The sequence below is a fragment of the Myiozetetes cayanensis genome, unplaced genomic scaffold (genome assembly GCF_022539395.1).
Source record: "Myiozetetes cayanensis isolate MyiCay16 unplaced genomic scaffold, myiCay2020 scf5-8, whole genome shotgun sequence".
Classification (NCBI taxonomy): Eukaryota; Metazoa; Chordata; class Aves; order Passeriformes; family Tyrannidae; genus Myiozetetes; species Myiozetetes cayanensis.
The window spans coordinates 15,652,504-15,676,337 of record NW_026087742.1 but is presented as its reverse complement, the minus strand read 5'-3'; the positions used below and the strand labels follow the sequence as shown (position 1 = coordinate 15,676,337).

General features: G+C 42.0%; 2 protein-coding genes across 4 annotated transcripts in view; one reads left to right on the top strand and one right to left on the bottom strand.

Moving 5' to 3' along the window:
* Nucleotides 1-394: 394 nt before the first annotated feature.
* On the top strand, nucleotides 395-8,480 carry MIS18A (MIS18 kinetochore protein A). Of its 2 annotated transcripts, XR_007630931.1 has the most exons (6): nucleotides 395-668; nucleotides 755-821; nucleotides 1,933-2,055; nucleotides 3,123-3,216; nucleotides 3,935-4,214; nucleotides 8,300-8,480. XR_007630931.1 is itself a non-coding variant. In XM_050332632.1 (5 exons), exons 1-5 carry the CDS (start codon nucleotides 395-397, stop codon nucleotides 4,013-4,015), a joined length of 639 nt encoding a protein of 212 aa, XP_050188589.1. In that variant the 3' UTR covers nucleotides 4,016-7,827. The 2 variants fall into 2 exon arrangements, 1 of the variants encoding a protein (XP_050188589.1); XM_050332632.1 differs by lacking the exon at nucleotides 8,300-8,480 and having other exon boundaries at nucleotides 3,935-7,827.
* Nucleotides 8,481-10,307: 1,827 nt separating this feature from the next.
* BACH1 (BTB domain and CNC homolog 1) overlaps nucleotides 10,308-23,834 on the bottom strand; it is a 29,550-nt gene continuing 16,023 nt past the window's right edge. For both annotated transcript variants that reach the window (XM_050332631.1, XM_050332630.1), the window contains exons 3-5: nucleotides 21,310-22,701; nucleotides 19,414-19,620; nucleotides 10,308-13,617 (exon numbers count right to left, since the gene is read on the bottom strand). In XM_050332631.1, coding sequence (XP_050188588.1) covers nucleotides 13,156-13,617; nucleotides 19,414-19,620; nucleotides 21,310-22,701 — 2,061 coding nt within the window. In that variant the 3' untranslated portion in view covers nucleotides 10,308-13,155. The remainder of the gene's footprint in view (nucleotides 13,618-19,413; nucleotides 19,621-21,309; nucleotides 22,702-23,834) is intronic.

Sequence of the window (23,834 nt, the reverse complement as noted above, 5' to 3'; positions counted from 1 at the left end):
CGACGACCTCAAACCGCACTCTCTTTCTAGAGGACACGAAAACCGCCCGGGCACGGGAGCGGGGGCGGTACCCGGTGATGTGGGCGGTGCGGGGCGGTCCCGGGGATGATGTGGGCGGTGCGGGGCGGTCCCGGGGATGATGAGGGCGGTGCGGGGCGGTCCCGGGGATGATGTGGGCGGTGCGGGGCGGTCCCGGGGATGATGTGGGCGGTGCGGGGCGGTCCCGGGGATGATGTGGGCGGTGCGGGGCGGTCCCGGGGATGATGCTGGCGGTGCGGGCGGCCCGTGCTTCCCGAGCGGCGTCACTGCCGGTTCCTGCGCGGGCGATTTGAAGGCCGTGAGGGCGTCACTGCCGCTTCCTCCGCTCGGGGCGGGCCGGGTCGGGTCGGGGGCCATGGCGGGCGCGCTGTTCCCGCCGGCCGAGCTGGCGGCGGAGCTGGAGTGCTCCATGTCGCTGCTGGAGGTGCGCGCCGGGGGCAGCGCGGAGCAGCAGCAGCAGCAGCAGCAGCAGCAGCAGTCGCCGCAGCCGTGGGGGGCGGGCGCGGAGGGCTCGTACAGCGCGGAGCTGCTGCCCATGGTGTTCCTGTGCGCCGGCTGCAAGCGGCCGGTGGGTGACACGCTGAGCTGGGTGTCCAACGACGAGGAGGGCGGCTGCATCCTGCTCCGCAGTGAGTCCCGGCCCCGCCGCCCCGCCGGGTCCCCTCCCCGCGGGTCCCCTCGCCGCATCCCTCCCTTTCTCCCTTCCTCTGTGCAGGCGCGGCCGCCGGCGTCTCGGTGGACCACAAGAGGAAGCTCTCCAAGCTGCCCGACGAGTGCGGATGGTGAGACAGTGATGGGGGGGTCCCCGCCTGGGCACTGCCCTCCCTGTCCTGGGAGAACCGGGAGGTGCCGGGGAGGGCGCTGAGGACAAGCCCGGTAAAACAGGAGTGTCCGTGTGCCCCCGGGGAGCCTCTGGAACAATTATTTCGGGTGGTCTGTGCAAGGTGCTCGTGGATTAGGTCTGTGCAATGTGCTTAGGGAGAGGGACTTCCCTCAAGGGCACGTAGTGATAGGAGAAGGGAATGGCCTCAAGCTGAAAGAAGGCAGATTTAGATTAGACAATTAGTATTCTGAAAATCCAGGTGTTGGGAAACACATAAATAGCCAGGAGACAGAGAAGCTAACTAAAAAAAAACCCAACTTTTATTCGAATAAAAGAGGGAGTTCACTGAACAAACCTCAGTGAGGTCTCTCAACGTGGCAGGGAACACAGCCCCCCTTTTATCCTATCATCTCACCCAAAAGGCAGGTCCCTCCCTGTTTCTCCATTGCCGAGCCACTCCGGGGTACATTGTATCAAACTGTACCTTCCATATGGAGTTGTCACTTCAAAGCTGGAGGAGGGGTTCCATGTAGCTGACTGATTCTCTTATTCCTAAGCAAACTACACAGGCGAACTACACAGGCTGCATAACCAGTACCTTTCCACTCTCTTACTAAACCAGTTATGACTGTTACAAGTTTTGCAAGAACACTCTGTTTATTCCTCATATTAGGAAGAAATTCTTCCCTGTGAGGTTGCCGAGGCCCTGGCACAGGTTGCCCAGAGAAACTGTGGCTGCCCTATCCCTGGAAGTGTTCAAGGCCAGGCTGGAGAGAGTTTGCAGGAATCTGGTCTAGTGGAAGGTGTCCCTGCCGTGGCAGGGGGTGGGAGTGGATGAGCTTTAAGGTCCCTTCCATCCCAAACCCTTCTGCCATTCAGTGGTTCTATTAGTCTTGCTGAGGAGTCCAGCCTAAGGAGCCACTGGGAATGCAGGCTGAAAGATGTGCCCATAATTACACCGTGTAAAGCTCTAAAAAATCGTAAAGCATGAATTTTTTTTTAGAACAGTGATGGAGAGAGGTGCTTCCTTTTATTTTCTCCTGAATAAATGTTACATGTCTTGCTTACAGTGTGGTAGAAACCTTGTTCTGTTCTGGCTGCTCGAGGACACTTGGAAGCATCTACAGGTGCACCCCAAAGCATCTCGACTACAAGAGGGGTTTGTTCTGTTTCAGCATTGATTCTATTGAAAGGTACATGCAGAATGTTTATGGGGAAGCCTGAAAAACCCATTTCACCCACCCAGCATCTCACTGAGGGATGCTGCTGTTATATCTGTGGCATATCCAGACACAGCTGTCTGTGCTGCTCTGTTCCAGAGTGTTTTTCTGTATTACTGCTGTTGGCATCATAATGCTCAAGAGTGAGAAACATCACCTTGTGTAAGACAAATCCTAGAAAAAAAATGCAATACCAGGGCTGCCTTTTGTGTAAGAAATTGCATACCAGCCATTGCACACCATATAAAAAAATAACACTAGGTACACAGCACAAGAGAGTTCCTTCCCCTTTGATCAGAAGAGAGTATGCAAAACAAGCCTGCAGTCATGGGCAGCACCAAGTAGGCCTGCCTATTAGCTGTTAGAGGTTAGCATGGGCAGCAGGAAATGTGGGCAGAGGGCTTTAGGCACAGCTTGGTGTGGGGTCTAACCTGCACTGGCCAAGTCTGCTCCATCCTTGCTAAGGTGGGCAAAGTATGTGCTTGAGACTCCCACTTAAAAACTGTCCAGAAAAAAAACTAAGGTGTGCTTGGGTTCAGTTGGTTTATAGCACTTTAAAGTGGTCTTAAAATATTCTTCAGTAACTATATCCTGAACTAAGGCTCCATGCCAGAGTTCTTTTATGCAAGCATATGCTCTAGTAAACAGGGATTGTTTCTCTCTGGGCTGGCTTCCATGTTTCTGGTTTTTTGTTAAGTTCCCATTTATTCTGCTGCATTGATGTGGCTGTTCACCCTCTTACTCTGGACAGTTGTTTCAGGTTTTTTGCCTTCATTCCGCAGCTATGATTCTTTGTTTTTCCCACGGCAGGAAAATTCTCTGAAGCACTAACCTGGCCACAAAATGGCATTTTCTCGGGCAGTGATGGTGGTGGCTGCTTCTTCCAGCCAGCGCTGCCCCATTCTCCGTGTCTGTGTGATTTTTTGCTGTATCCTGAAGCCCCAGAACTCATGACTCTCTCTTGGGGTTCTGGAGCAGCACTACCTTTGGCTTTTTGCCTTCAGAGTGAGAAGCTCATGCTCTAAACTCTGGCATTTCAGCTATATTCTGGGATCCTCAGAAAAGCAAGCTCTTACTGATGAGGAGCCACTGACTCTTGAAAGTCGAGCTGTCTTGCAAGAGGTGCTGCAAAGGGTAAGATTTAACCTTATATCATTCTTTGTTTAAATCACCTCTGTGAAATCTTAATATCCTTCAATAGCTTCTACAAAACAGCTTATTTCATCCAGAGCAATTCTGTGGGCTATGACATCTGTTGTACTGCCTCATGCCATGAGTATCCTGTGTTATGCCAGATTTTCAGTAACTTTTCCTTTAATTTTCATGTTAATTAGCAGTTTCTGTTGATCGTGCACAGCATTAGATTCCTGTTTATGTCTCAGGAATTTGATATTTCATTCCTGATTAGTTCTGATTCACTTCTCCAGATCTTCACTAAACTTACAGTCGTGCCTCTTTTGCCTTTTGTGCAAACAGACCGAATGCTTTTTGCTGTAACTTTGTACTGAAATGTTACATCATAAATCAAGTTGATGTTTTACTCTGCTGAAGACTTGTGACTGCAGTTAGGGAAGGTTGGGAGCAAATAGCATAAGGAAGCTGACTGTGGAAGCTGATGGCTGTTCCAGCAAAAGGTGAGCGTGTGGCTCTGACACCAAGGCTGGAAGAAGTTATGGAGTGTGGAGAGTGAACGTTAGAGTCAAGTGAGCTTTCGAACTATGAAAGTAACAGGAATAAAATCAAAAAGGATTGGTAACGAGATCAGATTTGAGCCCTTTCTGACATCTACACTTGCTCTTAGTATTGTGAAATTCCGCTTATAACCAAGTCCCTCTCCCTGGTTGTTTTGCAGGCACACACTATATTAAAAGCTCTGGAGACAAGACTGACAGCTATCGAGTCGTGTGTGACTCCTCTGCCCAAGAAAGTCTGAAAGAAATTTAACTGCTGAAGATTGGAGAACTTTTGTGAAACTTTTCCTTGTAATCTTCTGGGATCTGTGGAAACATTGCAAAAGCTGTCAGGGAGCTGAAAGAGTGGCTCATGCTGTAGTAGAACAGTGCTGAGTCTGCATCCTGGCCCTCCTAGCCAACCTCTTCTTTCTCTTAAAAGGATACTCCAGATAGAAATAGGTTGTTGGGTTGTTTTTTTTTTTTAACAAGACTTCTGATAAATCAGTCTGTAGACTTCTGGTTTAATGTAAATATTTATTTAAATGTTTCTCTCTGAAAGCAGAGAATTTACCTCCTGGATTCCCTGATATTCAATATCTAGTGAACTGGGCGTGCATTTTCCTAAACCAATGCAAAACCTCCCTGTGATGCTGTGATGTCTGAAGGAACAACATTAAGTCACTTTCCTTTGTCTTGTCTCCACAGCCTTTGCTCAACTCATGCTCAGAGGACAGGAATGGGCCAAACCTGTGGTTTGGTGGTTTGTTAGTTTGATGGGGTTTTTTTACAAGTTCAAGGCAAAAATGTGACATGAATAAAGGCTTTAAGAGCATTAGATAAAATGGCTTTTCTATACTGTAATGCTCCAGTTTTAAAGCTTTACGCTTAACTGGAAATATATATTTAAGAATTTTAAGTTTGCTTACTAAATTTTCGAAAAACTTTTAGTGTGTTATTGCTTTGAAGTCACGTCTGGAGAAAACGTTGCTACGCTTTCTCTAAGAGAATTTATTTTAATTTAGCGAGAAAATAAGACATTTTGGCAAAAGGTTTTACAGGGATAACATAAGTAGAAGTATTTCACCAAAATACCCAGCACACAGATCCAGTTCACAAAAGCATCCACCACAAAACAATCAGTACACCATCTTAGTAAAACACAGCTCGTTGGTTTTAAGTTACCCACCAAAGAAAGGAATAAAGGAAGAAAAGAAAGAAGTAAGAAATAGGAGAGAGGAAGGAGAGGAAAAATAGTTACCACCATGATCTGATGGCTCACGTGGTGGCAACCAGACGACAAAAGCTCACTTGGCGTCTCGTGCTCCCACATTTATATAGTTTGGTCCTGCCTCCCAGGTGGGATATCCAGGCATTGACCACTCAGTGCCTTCCAGGCTGGAGTCAGGTGTGGTGCAGCCACTCACAGGCTCCAGGGGTGTGGTGTGGGTGACCTACCAGGCAGGTCTGCCTGACTGACCCCAGCTCTTGGGGCTGCCACGTGCGCTCCATGGGCTCAGCCGTGTTGGCTGCAACCCTTGTCAAGTGCCTTGAGGCTCTGCCACGTGCTCTCTGTGGGCAGGCCTTACCCTGTACCTGCAGGGCCAGCCACACACTTAAGTGGGTTTATTCTGACCCCCATGGGTGTATAATTCAGTGAGATTCAAACTCGGTGTCTCACACGAGCAGTATTGAAGGTCAGATGTTTTAAGTTTCAAAAGGAGGAAAAGAAGGCTGGTGGCAGCACCCCTTTAGGCAAAACTTGGTATGTATTTAAGCAATGAATTCAAAATGCTAATTAGGAACATGTGCCAACAATTTTTTTTGTTCTATTGCAGATACTTCAGTTATTTGTCTTTGGTCTTTTATGCATTTGACTAATTGTCAGTGTTTCTTGTACAGTATGAGTGTTCCACCTAATGTTTTTCAATAAAAGCAAACAGCTGTAGTCTAAAGCAAGAATAACTTCAAAAAGTGGGAATTTTTTACTACCAAACACTACTTAATTTTACTAGTGAGGTTTTACGTTTTCTTCAAAAACTCAGAATTAATTTCCCCATTCTGCTCCACTGGCTGTTTCTCTTAAAAAAGCTTCTACTCTCCACCTTCACTTGCTTTATTTTGAAGTGGTGTTCAAGTTTAGCCTGTAGTGATGGGTCTCATAGTCTTTTATGCTTAGGTAACTAAAAGATTTTGCTACTGACTTACCTGCTAGAGGAGCTTATGTTACTCCAGTGTAATTTTTGAGGCAATTTCTGCTCTTACAAGTTTTTGAATGCTGGTCAACAGCAATATACCTGGGTGTCTGAAGAGAGCCATGGATTGCCCTTTAATTGAAGGTTGGTTGATGTTAGAGGCTGAATAACCCAACGTTTATCAAGCTGGAGGTGGTGTCTAGTGGGTTCTTGTCATTGTTCAACTCTGAGATGTGGCAATCTCCATTGGCTTGGTCTGTTCTTTTGGTTTGGCCATATCCTGAGTCACCCTGGTATCAGGCGTTTTACTCTCGTCTTGCACAAACTTGCATGCAAAGCCCAAAGAGCAAGATATCTGCAGCATCTAAAGAGGATTTAAACTTCCCAGCAGCAATTCTAATGGACTAAAAGGGAAAACGGATGAAGGGTTGGGAAAACATACGCCCCTGTATTTCTCCACAAGGATAGGTGCCATTATCCTTAAATCCCCAGAGGAAACAGCTTAAGCTAGAGCAGGAGTGCAGCCTTGAGGACACATTCCAGATGAGACTCACAGGTATTCAATGTGCAGTGTCATATACCCAACATATGAACTCAAAAGCAGTTATCAATACTTGAGTCTTATAATTTGAGCTGAAGAAAACAGCCAGGCCACTTGGCATGGTTATGTGCCATGGTTACGTGCCAAAGAAAAGCAGCTAACTCAGGCTGCATGGTGCCTAGGGGCTCCCAAATCAATACACAGATGGATTACACAAGAGCTGTTACCCTTTTTTCACCTTTCCCCTCGTCGAGCCCCATGTTGGGCCCCAATAAATGTCTCAGTTTAATGAGACAGAAATGTTTGCCTTAGGAGAGCGGGATAGGAGAAAAACCAAGCTCTTCCTTCTGAGTTAGCTGTAACTTCGAAATTAAGAGGCTCCAGTCGAAAAGGTGTGGAAAAGAAAATAACAACTCTTTAGTAAAGAATATGTGTAGATAGATAGATAGATAGATAGGTAACACCCCAAACCAAGCAGCAGTCCCGTAACCAAACTCCCACCGAAAACAAGGAGGCGCTTTTGGCCCTTGGGCGCAGTTACAGCCACGCCGAGCAGGGGGCGCTGCTGGGCCCCAGGAAATGCCGGTTTTTGGGAACAAGGGAGCGGTTCCCGAATTCCAGAGGAGCCCGCGTGGCCAAGGGCGGGTCTCAGCCGCGCCAGCTGGGCTGAGAACCCAGGGTGAGCCCCCCACAAGGACTATCTTGCTGAATCCCCCCCGCAGGCAGCGCCAGCCCCGCGCAGTCCGCGCCGCGCCCGGGGCTGCGGTGGCGGCACTGGGAAGGGATGGAGGGCCCGTCTGTCCAGCGAAAAACGGGGAGACCGCAGGACGAATGGGAACTCTTTTGGTCCTCAGCAGCTCCGAAGAGGTGTCCAGGCACGGGGCAGAGGTGAAAAACCCGGGACTTCCCTCGGGGCTCAAAGAAGCCAAAAATGGCCCGGCCAAAAAGATGAACCCCAAAACCAAGCACCTCCCAGCCAGAAACTGCCAGCCCTTGTTTCCCTTCTGGCTGCTGCTGCTTCAGCTAAAGTTATAGAGTACAAAAATCTACCTTCTCTCCCTGCCTCGGGTAAAGGAAAACAAAAGTCCTGCTTCTTGCAGAGAAAAGTCATTAGTGTTTCAATGGGACAATCCAAGCCAGGCGAACAATGAAGCCTGAACTTACCCCATCCTACACAGGCTCTAGGTGTGGGACATTCACCATGAGCTAAAAAACCAACAAACCACAAAACAACAAAACAACTCAACCAAAAAAAACCCCCCAAAAACAAAAACAACCCGAAACCCTCCCTATAACAGAGTGCCTAGAATTTCACAATTAGAAGGAGTAGGTCAGCAAAAGCTTTCTCTCTTGGCACACTTCTTTTTTTGAGCTGTAGCAGAAAACTGCTCAGCTTCAATCTAGGCTGTGAGATTGAGAGTTTGGACGGTAGGAATAGGTGAGAAGTGCAGTGCAGCCATGAGCTGGTTTCTGGGAAAGAGTAAAATCAGCTGTGAGTTTTTCTTCTTGGACATTTGGCGTGGGCTCAGCTGCTGGACTCTTTATGGTTAGCAAGTGAGATCCGTGAGAGTGGAAGAGTAGGTGGCAGTCAACCTGTGGGAGGAGGAAAGAACTGTAATTTTCTACCAGGAGATCACCAACACAATGTGGTTCCACGTCCAAAATGGATTACTTCTAGGGATTTCTCCCAGAAAAAAAATGTGCCAGGACAGTATGGTTAACACCTGCCATGGACAGCCTATTATCTGCCCCTGAAACACTGGGCCTACCCCCTTTACTTCCTGTGGGAAAGAACTGTTATTTCTTTTCAGGAGACCACCACCGAAATTTGGAGTCCAATTGAATACATCCAAGGACTGCTTCCAGACAAAAGGAAAGACACTTCTCCAACAGCAGCCATCACCTGGGAAGGGTTCTATCTAACCACAGGAGACACCATACCTTAGACAACCATAATGATGAATTCTAGAAGTAAAAGCATACGGCTTCCAACATATTGTATCTCATTTGAAGTGCAATCCAGCCCAGCTCGTGATTATCAAGTACCAAGAATGCCTGACAGGAGAGCAAGCCCTGGGCAAGGACCAAAACACAAATGTTTTTGTTAGGTGAGGCTTTCATAATCCCTCACCCTGCGTGCTTTCTCTGCTGTCTACTAAAAAGCATGGGTGTGCCACCCTCTTGTTCAGTAGAGGTAATAAGGTCTTTTAATTATTCCTGTTCTTGGTTTTGGTTAAAAAAGCCCACAAAGGTGGCTGGGGTAAGCATCATTGAGACATTCACCTTCCCCATCAATTGGGCTTGGACTTACACGTTCATCAGCTTTTTGGGATGACACCTGAACATACACGAGTTAGCAAAGTTTTCTGGTTTTATGGGTGAGCAGGACCGATTTATTTCAGAGCCCACAGGAGTCTGAAAATTTTATGTAACTCTTAGCACTCCTACATTCACAGCGTACAGTTGTCAGTGATATTCCCCAAACTTCCATGATCCACTATTAACCCAGATCTGGGGAGTCTGCGACTTCTGCTGCCTTTTATCCCTGTACCTGTCCCCTGCTTTTTGCCCACTACTTTTGTTATGAATGCCTTCTTTATGAAAAAGCCTTTGTTATTTACACATAGTTTCTAGTTGATTATCCTGTATTCAAGTGAATGTTATATATAAGGTATATATGAGTAGTAAAAATTACAATGAGCAATTATGTAATTATACCAATAGTGTTGTAACATCTGCATTTAAACAGATGCCTCACACGCTGATTCAATACACCATTTATCACTGCTACCTAAAAGTATCTAATATGCCTGTATGACTTCAAGGGATCCTTTACTAAAGCATAATAAAGTGCATCTTTAACAAGAGTCAGAGTGACAGGAATGCAAACTCAGAGCCAGTAAGGGCTGTCCACTGAAAATATTTCTTACTTCCTAGATCATTACCTGAGAAAGTCCCGAATGCTGACAGGCTTACGCGAAATGGATCTTCTGACTGGGCTGAGAAAGAAAATTGCAATATGGTTTAGAACGTTGACTATCATCACCAAATGCATTTAAACAAAATCATGCCAGTTCACCCAGGAGCTTGAGACTTACAGCCTTCAAGTTAATGAAGTCAAATATATATTTTGATTAGTAAGTGTTTTGTTTCTTCCCAAGTCTTTCTCATCCATCTCCCCTTCTCTTTCACAGTAAATACAAAACAGTAGATTGTAAAAACTATGACACCTTGTTAAAATATCATACCAAATTCTTACTAGAGTATTATCATGTATCAAGAAAGCCTTAAATGTTATATCTGAAGTTCACAAAATATACTGAATTGTACTGTAATATTATTCGCACTCATTACTTATTTGATAACAATTTTTAGTTGTGTTTTTTTTTATATTTTAGATTCTGACCTTGACTTTGCTATTCATATTCATCAGATTTTCCACATGACAAATTTGCTCAGCAGTAGGATGAGAAAAATATTCCATGCATTTGGGAATATTAAAATAAAAAAAAAATGTATTACTGAGGAAACATCCTCAGTAGTTTAAAAGATACCAAACTTTGACACACTTACCTTTCTGGATTAGTAAGAAATGTCAGCTTCATCTGAAGAATCCTAAGCTAGTATTTTGGGCCTATAAAACTTATAAACTATACAAAGACTACTTTGCTACCATTTTCAGAAACGTTTATGAATAATGCACCAGTGGAGATTTTCACAGCAGAAGATGCATACAAAATAGAAAAGCCTTTGTAGAAAGGATAGTGGTTTTTATTGTAGTCTTAGAAAATACTGAATTATGAAAGATACAAAATCAACTGTTGTAATTATCTGTTTATTTTACAATCTGTATGCCATCATACCTTTATGGTTTTAAGATAGTCTGTTCAAAGTATTTTAAAACATGCTTTAGCAAAGTACTTTACAATTTCAAAATCAAATATTTCTTTACTGGAAGAAAAAAATAAAACCAAACTCCAAAAACATTTTCCTGAGAATTCTGTATCATAAAATTGTCATTCATTCTTAACTTTTGCAAGTTGATGACATATAGGCTATAGAAGTCAACATGCAACTTGTAGGTCTACAGTATTAAATAAATATTTTAAAAACTACTTAGATGTAGCTGGTCAGGCAAAACCCTTACCCTCACAATCAAGGTCATTACAGGTTTAAAAACACGATGTTAATTTTATCACAGGTCAATGACAGTGATGATTTCTGCACTGGAATCCCTCCACCATTAGCTGTGTGGAATTCAGACTGTGGCTGATCACCAGCACTGGAGCACAAGCCTCTAGTGGATATTCCAGCCTTTAACTTGGTAATCGCTGACCTTGTTTTCCAGCATCTACAGCCAAGTGTGTCAGGGGTTTGGGCCACTGGATAAGCTCCCAGCCAGCCACTGCCTACATATGCGCTCCACCCGTTTATTAACAAGCATTTACCCCAAGGAATTCCATTTTGAAGTATGTGTACTATTGGGACAATGCCATTGTCCATGTCATTTCAGAGTATCACCAGCTTTAACAACAGTGACAGTAGTTATGAACAGTAGAGAGAGGTTTGGGGCTTTCCATTTTGTTTTTTATTGTTTCTTTTTGGTTTGCTTTTTAAATAAAATGGAGACTTGAGAGCGAAACGCTACCCAGGATGGCAGCATGCAAGGGAGGCAAGGATTAAATGAACCAGGAATCTACAGACATTGAGGAAAAAGCCCAGAGAGCTTCTTAAGTAATACATATAGATCAACATATAATCAATGATAGTATTTTAAGAGAATTTCAATTCAATTATCTGAAAGTTTATCAGCAGAACTCTCCTGACGTCTCCCATAAAGTATTTATTTCTGAATTTCAATTACTGCAAGCACTGTGTTTTATACAAGCTATGCTCCATTAACATGATTTTCCCCTTAAAGTAATGATATATGATGAAGGTTATCACTAGAGATTTCAAATCAACTTTCAGTCCCATAGGTGAGGTAGTGTAGTCATTTGCATTCCGTGCTGGTTATGAGAAGTCCTGTTTAAATCTGTCAGATTTTTAATTTTTACTTTAAATAAGCGGCTTAATGTATTTATTAATGCTATGTTACCTATGGGTGGTGGGGAGAGGAGGGGAAAAAAACAAAGTCTTGCCAAGAGCAAGTTTTGTCTCACTGCAAGATAAAACTTTTGAAAAGCGGTATTTACAAGGTCCTTTGCTGCCTACTGTACATGCACACAAAGACACAAAAAGCTAATATACATACTGAGGTAGGAAATGAAGAATTCCACTGGCTTGTTCAAGATTCTTCATGTTTTGTAAACCAGCAAAACCAAAGTTTTCTGTGGTGAGGTTCAATACTTAGTTCTGTTGTTAGAATAACATCTAAATAACAAAGCATCATTGGTATACAATGTGCATCCACCGCTATGTAAAAATCTAAAAAACGGGGATTGTTTTCAGTAGCTGAATTTCTCCTTCACAAAGTAAATAAAGGAAATATCTCCAGCTCATTTCCTTAATAAACTTTTTATATATCTACACTAATAGCACAAGCCATTGAAAATGTACTACAGGTTTAGCCATAAAGTATGCCAAAGACTAAGATTTTGAAATAGAAATTTACTGGTCCCAGTGATCAGAGAACAAATATATTTGTAACTTTATGCAGTTAGGCACTTAAGTAAAAAAAATGTAGTGCCTGAATGCCTTAAAAAAAAATAAAAATCTGTCCTTAGACTTTCACAATACTTTGATTCCAAATTACCACAAACAAGCAGAAAGCTTGAAGGTGCTGGGACAGTAAGTCACAATACAGCAGTGAATTTTAACAAGCCTATGGGATTCAGATGCCAGAGGATCCAATGCACACTCATCCAAGAACTGCATCACACATCTGCCTTTCACAGTATGTTGTTATTCCTCCCCCTAACTGTAGAGAAGAGAGCAGTATGCGGCAGCACCTCTGCCGTTCCAGTTCTCTTAACTCTATACTGGAGAGCTGAGACAAAGGCATATAGTCAATAAAAGCCTACTACTATTCCATTTTACTACTACCACAAGCCTACTGCTTTTATTCAATAGGAGTCCACTCTGGGACAGGGATGGGAACAGCAAGAAGCAACGAGCTGTTCCAGAGCATGCTTGCCAGAATCTCCTCATGCTGTCATGTCGTCCTAACTGATGTACGAAATAAGCATTTAACAAAAGCTGTATGTGCTGCTTAAGGTTTGCCTACCAGGAAAAAAAGAAATCTTAAAAGAATTCCAGGTATAGAAGTCATTGTGCATAAACACCTGTTAGGAGGCTTTCACTGAGATGCAGAGTGGCATTAGTTACTGTGGCATAAGTCAGAGTAAAGGCTGTTCTATATGTGAATGAAAGCTTTCTCAAAAATAAACACCTGCACATGGAGTTTATACATTCCAACAACTTTCCTGAACCTTCCTTGGCATCACCACAAAAAAAAAAAGCTTCAAGGTTGACACATACAGATTATGCTCTAGAATTACACAGAGCAAATCCAAAACTTGCCAAGTAATATCGTGACCACTTATCTGTCAAAGTAGTTTCAGAAGATGAAGTTTCATCTTTCTGTCACTTAGTAAGCTACTTTCCAATAATGCTCAATCTCACTTTTAGTTGCAATGTTGAGAGGCTGGCAATAGGAAGAAGAGATTCACTCATCTGTAGTGCATTTGTCAGTCATCTGCTGGCAGAAGTCTGTGATACCACTGCTGTGTCCACACTGTTCCACAAGTAACGTCTCCTCCAGTGTTCTTACAGAAACTGGATGCAGTCCTTGTACTTGATCGTACGTTGCATCACACACACTTTTGACACACTGATAACAAGAACTCTGCTCAGCTGTAGGTGTAACACCTGAGAGACCATCTGCTGATTCTACAGATGCTGGTACTGCAGGCTCACTGTCAGACGGAGCTGTTTGTTCTTTCTTCGGGAACAACAGTAAGAGTGGACAATCTGAGGAAGAATATTTTGCAAGTATTTGTATTTGCTCGTGACTCAAGGCTGCTTCCTTGCACACCTGCTGGCAAAGTCCAGTCAGATTCTGCTTTGTCTCACCCAGAGTTGACAAAATGTGGTTTCTTTCTTTCAGCAAGTTCTCCTTCTCATTTTGCTGCAAAAATAAAAATAGCCCTTTAGTCTACATTTTAACACCAAAACTATGGTTTATGTTCCTACCAGAGCTGAAACAAGACTGTAAATAATCTGGTCTGCTGAAGCAGAAGTAATTTGGCATTAAAGTAAAGAGCAATACAATCAAATGTGTATCAAAAAGTCAATCCTAACCTCTAATGAAGCATTTTCCTTATTGATACTATTCCACCAGGTGAAAATAACTACCATTCTCAAGAAGTGTCAAGTCCACTGTGGGACAAACAATGGAGTTAAGTACAGCTGCTAAAGTAAACAGAAAATATAGAAAAGTAAAGAAATAAGACATGCTGAAGAAGTAAGACCTAGCTACATGATGTAGCAGGATTGTCCAAACACATGGCAGCAAACAGGATTGCAATTACTTAATGAATATCAAGTAGAAAAATCCAGCTTTTGTTAAAAATTAGCTTTTTTTTTTCTTTTACTTCAATGTCAAAAATTCACAAATATGAATTTTTCTGAGACTCCTGATACAAGTGGCTAAAGATGAAAATACACTGAGAACTGAAAAGTCTAATGATGGAAACAAGCAACTTTTGGAATAAAGAAAAATGAGGAAATGGCAAAGGACAGCAAACAAGCAAGGCCATAATAAAGCAGTTGAAAGAAGACAACAAAGAACCCAAAATCAAACATGTCCCAACACATTCATTTTAAATTCTCTAATTAAATAATTGACAGCTTTGAAGATATACAAGGTTTTAAATAGTTTTTATGTACTAAATGTTAGTCACAGGGACTGTGTGTTACAGCTACTGCTATGTCAATTCACTCCTGGAGAGTTTAATTATTGTCACTCCTTCTCACATCCCCTTTTGCAAGAGAAACTCATACTGCAACCTCTACAATTTTTTTTTTAAAGAACTGGTTAAGTTTCGGCAGCATTTGGCAAGAAGAGCAGTTGTTACCAGTCCTTTTTGCCTAAAATTATTAGAAAGAGAGCTTTGCTAGTAAATTTCTACTTGTCAGCATACTGGGAGCACCTGTTAATCATAGAATATGCTTGAGTTGGAAGGGACCCACTGGGATCATTGAGTCCACCCCCTGTCCCTGCACAGGACACCCCAAGCAAGAATCACACCACGTACACGAGAGTGTTGTCCAAATGCTCCTTGAGCTCTGTCAGGCTTGGTGCTGTGACCACTTCCCTGGGGAGCCTCTTCCAGTGCCCAACCACCCTCTGGGTAAAAAACTTTTCCTGATATCCAACCTAAACCTCCCCTGACTCAGCTTCACGCTGTTTTCTTGAGTCCTGTCACTGGTCACAAGAGTGAAGAGATCGATACTTGTCCCTCTGCTTCCACTTGTGAGAATTCTGAAGACCACAGTGAGGTCTCCCCTCAGTCTCCCCTTCTCCAGGCTGAACAAGCCAAGTGACCTCAGCTGCTCCTCATAAGGCCTCCCCTCCAGACCCTTCACCATCCCCAGTCTCATTCCCCAGTCTATACATGCAACCAGGACTGCCCTGTCACAGGTACAGAATCCAGCACTTGCCCTTGTTAAACTTCATATGGTTGGTGATTGTCCATCTCTCCATTTTTTTGAGGCCTCTCTGCAAGGGCTTCTGTGCCCTCAAGGGAGTCAGCAGCTTCTCCTGATTTAGTTTCATTGGCTAACTTAGTATTCCTTTGAGTCCAGTGTCCAAGTTAATGAAGATGTTGAAGAGAACCGGGGCAAGGATGAAGCCCTGAGGAACGTCACTAGTGACCAGACACCAGCCTGATGTTACCCCAATCAGTAGAACTCCTTGTGCCCAACCTGTGAGCCATTGTTCACCCATCACATAACAAGGTTATTCAGATGTATGCTGGGCACTTTGTCCAAAAGGACACTGAGAGGCAGCATCAAAAGCTTTGCTGAAATCCAAAAACATTACGCCTACCGGCTTTCCTAGATCAACCAAGTGGTTTACGCTGTTGTAGAAGGAAACCAGGTTTGACAAGCAGAACTTTCCCCTCCTGAAGCTGTGTGCTGGCTGTGACTGATGACTGCACTGCCCTCCAGCTGTTTCTCAATACTTTTGAGAATAATCTCGTCCATTCTGTTGCCAAATCTCCTATCTAAAATCACTTTATGTACCTTTTGGGTATGTAGAGGCACTCAGCTGTGTATTATGGACTGACGAAATTATCTGGACTGCTGTTTAAAACAAACATCAACATTCAGAAATAGTTATTCCAGTGTAAGTTCCCCCATTCCTATGTGAAGTTGCTGACGAATTAATAAATCTAAATATTATTGTTTTTATTTTAGCAGCATTATACTAATACTGCAAAGTAATGTCAAGGTTAGTTTTGGGGTCATAATGAACTGAGAGCTCTTTTAATTCTTCTGGTGAAGAATATTTTTAGTTCGCACACTTCACCCTGTTATAATACAAATAATAAGATCTCAGATCCAAGATTACATTTCTTGGATCACTAACTGACATGTCCTTCTCAGCTACAGAATCTTCACAGAAGTAGTGCTTCTTGAGGCCAGTTATCCCCTACTCTGTTACCCCTCCCAAGTATCCTAATTTTAAAGTTTTGAAGTGAGAATTGCAGAGTGGGTAACGCTGGAGATGACCACAGCAGGTCATCTGCTCCAACCTCCCTGCTCAAGCAGGGTCATCCTAGAGCACATGGCACAGGAAATAGTCCAAGGAATCTGACTGTACACTGCTCTGAAAGAGTTGTTTCTAACAAGCCAACATCTCCTGAAGTGCCCCATGTGTGTTCTCAAATATGGAACACTAGTGAACAACAAGGACACACAGATGGGGGGTCAAAAATGACATTATCAGTACAGAAGATCAAGACAAATGATAAAAGATAATTCTCCCAGATAACAGATTCAGTACTGGACAGGATTCTTCTTCAATATACGTAGAGCTTGACATAAGACTTCCAATGTTACAGAATCACTCAGGTGGGGAGGTACCTCAGCAGGGCTGTAGTCTCACCTCCTGCTCAAAACAGTCAGCTCTGATTAAGATCAGGCTGCTCAGGTCTCTGCTCATTCATGTCACAAAACCCTTGAGGACTGGGCATGCACAACATCTCTGTGTAAACTGCTCTGCTGCCTGCCTCTCCCCAATGGAAAAAAGTGTTTCCTCATATCAAGTTGAAATCCCCCCTTGTTCTCTTGCTGTCAAGTACCACCCTCTGGCATCTGAAGGTCCTTCACTAGCAGTGGCTACAATAACCCTCAGAACTTCCCCATGGACAGGGGCAGGTGGCTGTTAGGTCCCCCCACACCCACCTCTTCTCCATCTCAGTGACCCTCCTCCTGTTTATCAGTGTACTCCTGGCACTGGGCGGGTCCAAAACTCAGCAAAGGACTCAGTCTTACACGTGCTAACTACAGGAAAACAATAACTGCCCTCAAACAACTAGCTGTGCTCCTGTTAACATATCCCAGGACACTGATGGTCTTTTTGTCAGCCTGGACGTGTCTGCTAACCCATGCTCAGCCTGCTGTCTGCTCAGACCTCAAGGTCCTTTTCAGCAAGGTTACTCCCCAGCTGTCAGTCTCCAGATTCTACTCACTCAGGGACTTATTCTGTTCCACATATAGGACTTTCCCAACAAACATACTACAAATACTATCTCCTAATCTGAGAAAAAAAAAGCCATAAGCAACACCAAATAGGAGTTTTACAAGACAACACACTGTACATACTGGAAGCCAGGAGGAGGAATTTCACCAAATAGTATTTCCTAACAGGCTATAGGACAGAGTATTATCTACTTATCAGAAGTTTTCAAACTGTAATACTATAAACTATATATAAACTGTACTACTATACATATACACTCCATAAAATTATATATATACACTATATAAAACTATATATAAACTATAGTAATACACCATACTATCCCCTCTCAAAGCCACATTACAGAGGATACAATGAGATTACAGACTAAAAAGTCTGACAGATTTGACTGATCCAGAGAAACAGGACCAAAGCAGGAGCCATCGTGCATGAAGCAACCTGGATGTACCACACATCGCTCTTCACAGATGTCTCTCTTCTTCCACCCACCTGGAAATTATGCCTAGACAGACCTTAACGTTTCTGTATTCATGTAAACCTTACATAACTTTGATGATGTACATCTGTTGCTGTCAGACATGCTCAATAGCTCCAAACAAGACCTTTTGAGGAATTTCTGAAGAAACTTATCTGCACAGTTGAGAGACAAAAAAAAAAAAAAGGCAACTGGAACATGTTTGTGCCTAGCACACGATTCCTCTAACTGGGACCCCACCTCACAATTCTCAAGACTCAACACTCATTATCTAGACCTTGCACAGTGTTATCTGTCAAACAGCAGACACGCAGTCTGTTCCAGCCTGGAACCAGAAGAAAGAATATTACCTATAATTATTAGCCACTTAAACAACTATATGTCTAATCTTGCAGATCAACCTTCAGTGCCCTGCTCAAGTGTTGCAAAATATTGACAGAGTTACATAACAGAAATAACAACATGATGACAAAGCCAGGCAGAAAGTTTTGAAATGTCAGAAATGCAACTTCTCCCTTCAGTCAGAAGAATGTTAACACAATCACCTGATTTCCTTCCCTCTCTCAGAGCATCAGCTCCATTCAGCACCACAAGTGACCTGCTCTGTCAACTCATCAGGGCTAAATGGCACTGCCGACCTTCCTTCAAAAAAAAACCAAAAAAACCAAACAACAACAACAACAACAAAAAAACCCACTATCTCCTTCACTGCAGAAGGAGGAATATATGAATATATGTAGTGAAAGATGATGGATCACTTCAGGAAAATAGTTTCCAGCCCATGGCACTTGGCTCTAATTTTATTTTCCTTTTCACTCTGAAGTCAAGAAAGGTACAACATGACTGCATCTTAGCTGATGCAGATATCAAATTCACACACAGTAAGTCTCAAATGCTCCATGAACAAGAAATAAGAGTACAGTAATTCTAAACAACAGAACTATACGGTGCACATGGTATGATCAACCATGAAACTGAGATGAGAAGGGTCAGAAGTGAAGACTTTTCTCTGAAAAACCACTCTATTTTCTTGCCATTGCTGTTTTGTGGATAATCCTAACCTCAGATTATCTACATTTCTCTTAAATTACATATTTATCTTTTTATTGCCTTCTTAAGAAGGAAAAATCGCATTAACAGCAGAGAAATCTGGAAGCATTAATTCCTCAGCTACAATTTTGATGCAACTGCTAAAAAGTCAAGCAACTTCCCAAGTTCTTCTGTATCTTCCGCCTTTCTGTAAGCAGAATCTCATTTTTAAGACTCAAGGCTCAGGAAACAGTTCACCAGCCCATGTTAATATGTTCCAAGAACTGTACTTACACAACTAACAATTGCGTAACTAAACTTGATCATGAGCAACACCATGAGCTGAAGAACAAAAATCACACAGCAAGAAAGGGGAGGAGGCAGAAAACAGAATGTAATAATGGTTTGGGAATTATTCTGTACAATTAAACTCAGATTATAGGCTTTGGAAACATCATTCACCAAGTATTACACTGTGATGCACTTTTATTTGAATGGAAACAAGTCCACAGAAGGAAAAGTCTGTGTACTTCAGAGGAAAGCACAGAAAAATCATGAACTGCTATCAAGAAGCTATCTGAGAATGATAAAGTTTTCTAAGCTTGAGTGGAAGAAGTAATAAGCCACCTCAGTCTCAAACTACTGCCAGACACCCAGTCAAGATGTTCTGATGAAGACTCACAACAACAGCAATGAATATTCATACATACCAGTTTTTCAATTTCAGATTCAAGATTCTGTATGCAGTCAAGTTTTCTCTTGCGACATCGCTGGGCTGCAATTCTATTTTTACTTCGTCTTCGGATATCATGAATACAGTCCAATTGTTCAGGAGTTAATTTATGCATTTTCAGAAACGACTGGAAGTCATTTCTGGAAAGTGAGATAATCCTTTGTGCATTAAATGGAAGCTTTACCTAGAAGGTAAGATAGAGCTGTAAATCAAAGGTGAAACTGATATACGCAAACACCAACAAGCCAAGTCAAGTTTTCATTATAAGCATTCCTCACCACACAACCCATCTTTCTTCCTACACCTCAGAAACAAGAGCAAACTAATGTAGCCGTTGGATGATGCAGATAAACCCCAGGGGTTTCAACTGCATGAGTTCAAGCACAGGTGAAATACAGTACTTTGCACATTTATACCAGACCCTCAAAAGCACTTTTATAGTAGGAGGAAATCTATCCCTGTGTGCAGCAGGGGATACACTCTAAGAAGGTAAGTTACGGTTAAGTCAGGCATAAAACAGGTGTCAAGACTCAGTGATACAGTCTAAAGTTTCCCCAAAGCTGCTACTAAGACTGCATCCTGCATGCATTTTTATACCTATACTTTTTTTTTTCTCCTGCAGGAAAAGTTCATCTGAAACGGGCATTTCCTCAAAATACATAAGTCACAGTATCTGTCTTGTAATTCTTAATGCTAGAGAAGAGAGAGAACCAGGTTCTTGCTACTGTTGTATCTCTGAACTACAAAAGCATTTGAGATCACAAAGTGTTGATTAATACTGAAAAACATATTTATCTTTATAAAATAATCATCACGTTTTATGAGTATCCAACTAAAGATGCTTTATTTTAATCCTTACCATTGAGTATAGTAAGTAGCAGAATATGCTACCTTGCTGTGGTCAAAGATCTCAATTTAGTTTAAAAAGCAAACAGAGAAATGGAAAAGAGACAGAGCATTGTCTTTAGGAATGATGCCATCTCCTTCTCTCTCACATAAAGATGAGAAATGTGTTTAATCAATTTTGGCCTTTTGTTTGGCATGCCAATTTTTTATATTGATGGCAGCTTCCACTTATGGTCAGCCTCAGTGAGGCCTTCCATCTTGAAAAGAAAAAGAAATCTAGTGCTTTAAGAACAACTGAATTTTCATATCATTAAATGATCCACTGTACACAGAGTTACACTGCAATTCTGCAGTTCTAATAACTGAGACAGATATTGTTCTAGGTATATTGCAAAGTCTTTTGGGATTAGACAACTTATATGGCATCTGCCTAAACCACTAACAAACAATAACAAAGAAAGGAAGTGCCAAATAATTACTGCAGTTGGAGAAACAAATATAACCTTAGTTTCAGAGAAGATGATTAAACAGTCTTAAACACACAGCTATTAAAGCCAGCTTGAAAACTTTATTTTCATTTCACAGTTAATCTGAAGTATCAGTTCTACCTTCTCCCTACAACTCAGAATACGACCAAGAAAACTGTTAGTTTCTATAAAACAAAGGTTCCAAGAAGTTTAGTTTTCTTAAGCTAACTGCAGCAGATAAAAGAAAAAAAACTACAAAAAAGAACCTCCGTGCCTTGATTTAAGATTCAGAACCTTTTCTGACACAGTTGTTTGAGAAAAGTATCTTAAAAGATCTAATATATAAGCATCTAACACTTCAATGTCCTGTCAAAAATACTTGGTAAGTCTCCCTGAATTAATAGTGACCTTCCATATAAACCTTGGAAGGTTAATATTTTAATTCCCAGACTTTTAAAACAAGCAGCCACAGGAAAAAAAATAAAACCCCACAAAAGACTCAAAATATTTTTTTAATAGGGAAAGACAGGAAAGCAAAGGACACACCAGGATGTTCTTACCTCACATTCTTGTTCTCTTGCTGAACAGGATTCACTGTCTCCCTCAGTATCAGTCTCCGAATCTTCTCCCAAACTTATCACATAATTATAGGGACATTGTTCTTGTTGCTGTCCCTGCACATAATCTCCACTGCTTATTTCAGAGCTGTTGGCACATCCTTCGGTGCTAAGGTTGCTTATAAAGGGGCAGTTGACAGAACTCAGTGTTGTAAAAGTTCGCTGAGGGCAAGGTTCAGGGCTCTCACTGATCCTGATACCCAGCCACGGACATTCTGATTTTTTCCCCGAGTATACTGGCTCCAAGCACTCTTTGGGAACTGCAGATGGTAAATGTATTTGACAGGCTTCCGTGCTGTAAACATCACTCCAGAACCCTTTTGCTAGATGCTCTGCCACCTCTCTCTCCACACTGCTTCGATCACCAGCTGATGGGATGTTAGTGGCTTCCCTAGCGCATAAATCGACCTTTGAGGAGGTATCACCTTGACTTTCAATTTTGTCAGTCCCAGCTCCAGTACCAGATGCAGTTTTTTCAGCTAAGACTGTGTTGTTCTGCACACTACTGAACTTCAAGTTACCATATTGCTCGCAAGTGTGTAAAATAGACACAGAATTGAGTACGTGAGATGCAGCAGAGTTTTGGGGAAAAGCAGCAAGATCCATTTTCTCCACAGGACATGACACATTCTGAGTCACAGAATCGCTCTTTGACTCCTCCTTTTTCTGAATGCATTCTTCCTCTTCTTCCATTTTCACCCAAGTCTCTTCACAGTTTGAGACCAGCTGCATAGGTACACACTCTTGAGCTTTTTGTACGCCATCAGTATCAGGTATTTCCTTATCGGGAAAAGTGGCAAATGGTGGCACCTGAATGTCTTTAATACTGGAATTGGACTCTGAAGAATGAACTTTGTCATTTCCAAAAGCCTTCTGGAATTTCCTATACTTTGGGCACTGGGAAGATAAGCTGGAAGTTCTACCCCTTTCTAAATGTACAGGATCACAGTTTTGATTGGCGCTGTCTTGGAGAGCAGGCAATGATTTAGCATTTTCTTCATCTTTACAGAGCTTTGTGTCAGGAGTTTGACTATATTCCTTTTCCGAAAGTGCTTCTGCTTCATCATTTGTTTCCGGGTCTCCGTCATCCGCATTGCCGGTTTTCAGGTTCGCTTTCTGACAACGCTGCGTACAACACTTCTTCCTAGGGCATTCCTGCTGATCCAACTTGAAGTCCAAAAATTTGAATTTGAGAAACTGAAAGCAAGACTCTTCAATGTTGCGTACACCCAAAAACTCGGCGCATTTGCAAACTTCAGACACATTGTCTTTATTTAAAATAAGTTTAGCTGTATATGCAAACTGAAGCAGAGGACTAAATCCTTTAAGTGTTACCTGTTAAAAAAGAAGCAAAATATTAGTATGGTCAATAAGGGTTTAAGTAGAGAAATACACAACCCCCCAAATTACCTGTGCTGCCAGCAGGACAGACTAACAAGTGAAAAATATTGCTGTACACTGAGAACCAGTAACTGGATTCCAACTTCACAAAGATGTCTTTCAAAGCCAAGTTGCATATTAATTACACTAGAATAAGATTATGCTGCTGGTATTTAACTGTACCTTTTGAAGAGCAATTACCATTAATCACTCATGAATCACCAATATAAGAAAGTTTGAAAAAAGGGAGTTTGACCACATATGATTATTTCCTAGTAGAGCCACCAACTCCTTTCTTCCTCCCACACGTTAAAAGAATTGCACCCAAAAACTACATCAAACCAAATTCTCAGTTTAAAGCCCCTTTGGGGTAGGTAATTTTGGTTGAACATTTTTATCTTCACAACAGTTGCCTAGCAGGGAAGCCAGAGATAAAAAACTGTATTAATTCAAATTGAACAAGATCATCTACACATGAAAAAAATACTAAAGGATCAAGTAGGAAGCTGCAAACAGATCACCATATTACAAATGACATGACACTTCTTTTAGCCTTTCTCTGAAAATGAAGGATAAAGCAATATGAGTTACTATTAATATTCAAACTCAAGCCCGCATTCTGCTCCCCTCCTTTATTGAAAATGAACAGCGTTTTATGCTAAATAAAGTGCTATATCAATGCATGAACTATCCTGAATTCTTCTGCCAGCAAAATAATTAACTTTACAAGCAATTTGATTTAGGAAGCAGTCTAGGGTTTGTTTACTTTGCTTTTTTAAGTGGTTGTTTGTTGTGGTTTTTTTAAAGGACACAACACATGAAAGGAAGTTGAAGAAATGTGCACAGAGACAGATCATCAAAACTGGCTGTAAACTTCTCTGAACTACCTAAAGAACTCTTAAAATAGCATTTGAAATATGCTCTGGAGAGTAGTCTGGAGACATCGCCACATGAATTCATCCTCAATAATGTAATGGAGTATAAAAGACAGTATTAAGTTCATTGTTGTTAATAAATCATTAAAGTGGGATTATGAACAAGTAGCATTCATAAGTGAAACGGAAGGTATTTTAAAACTGTACATTCTT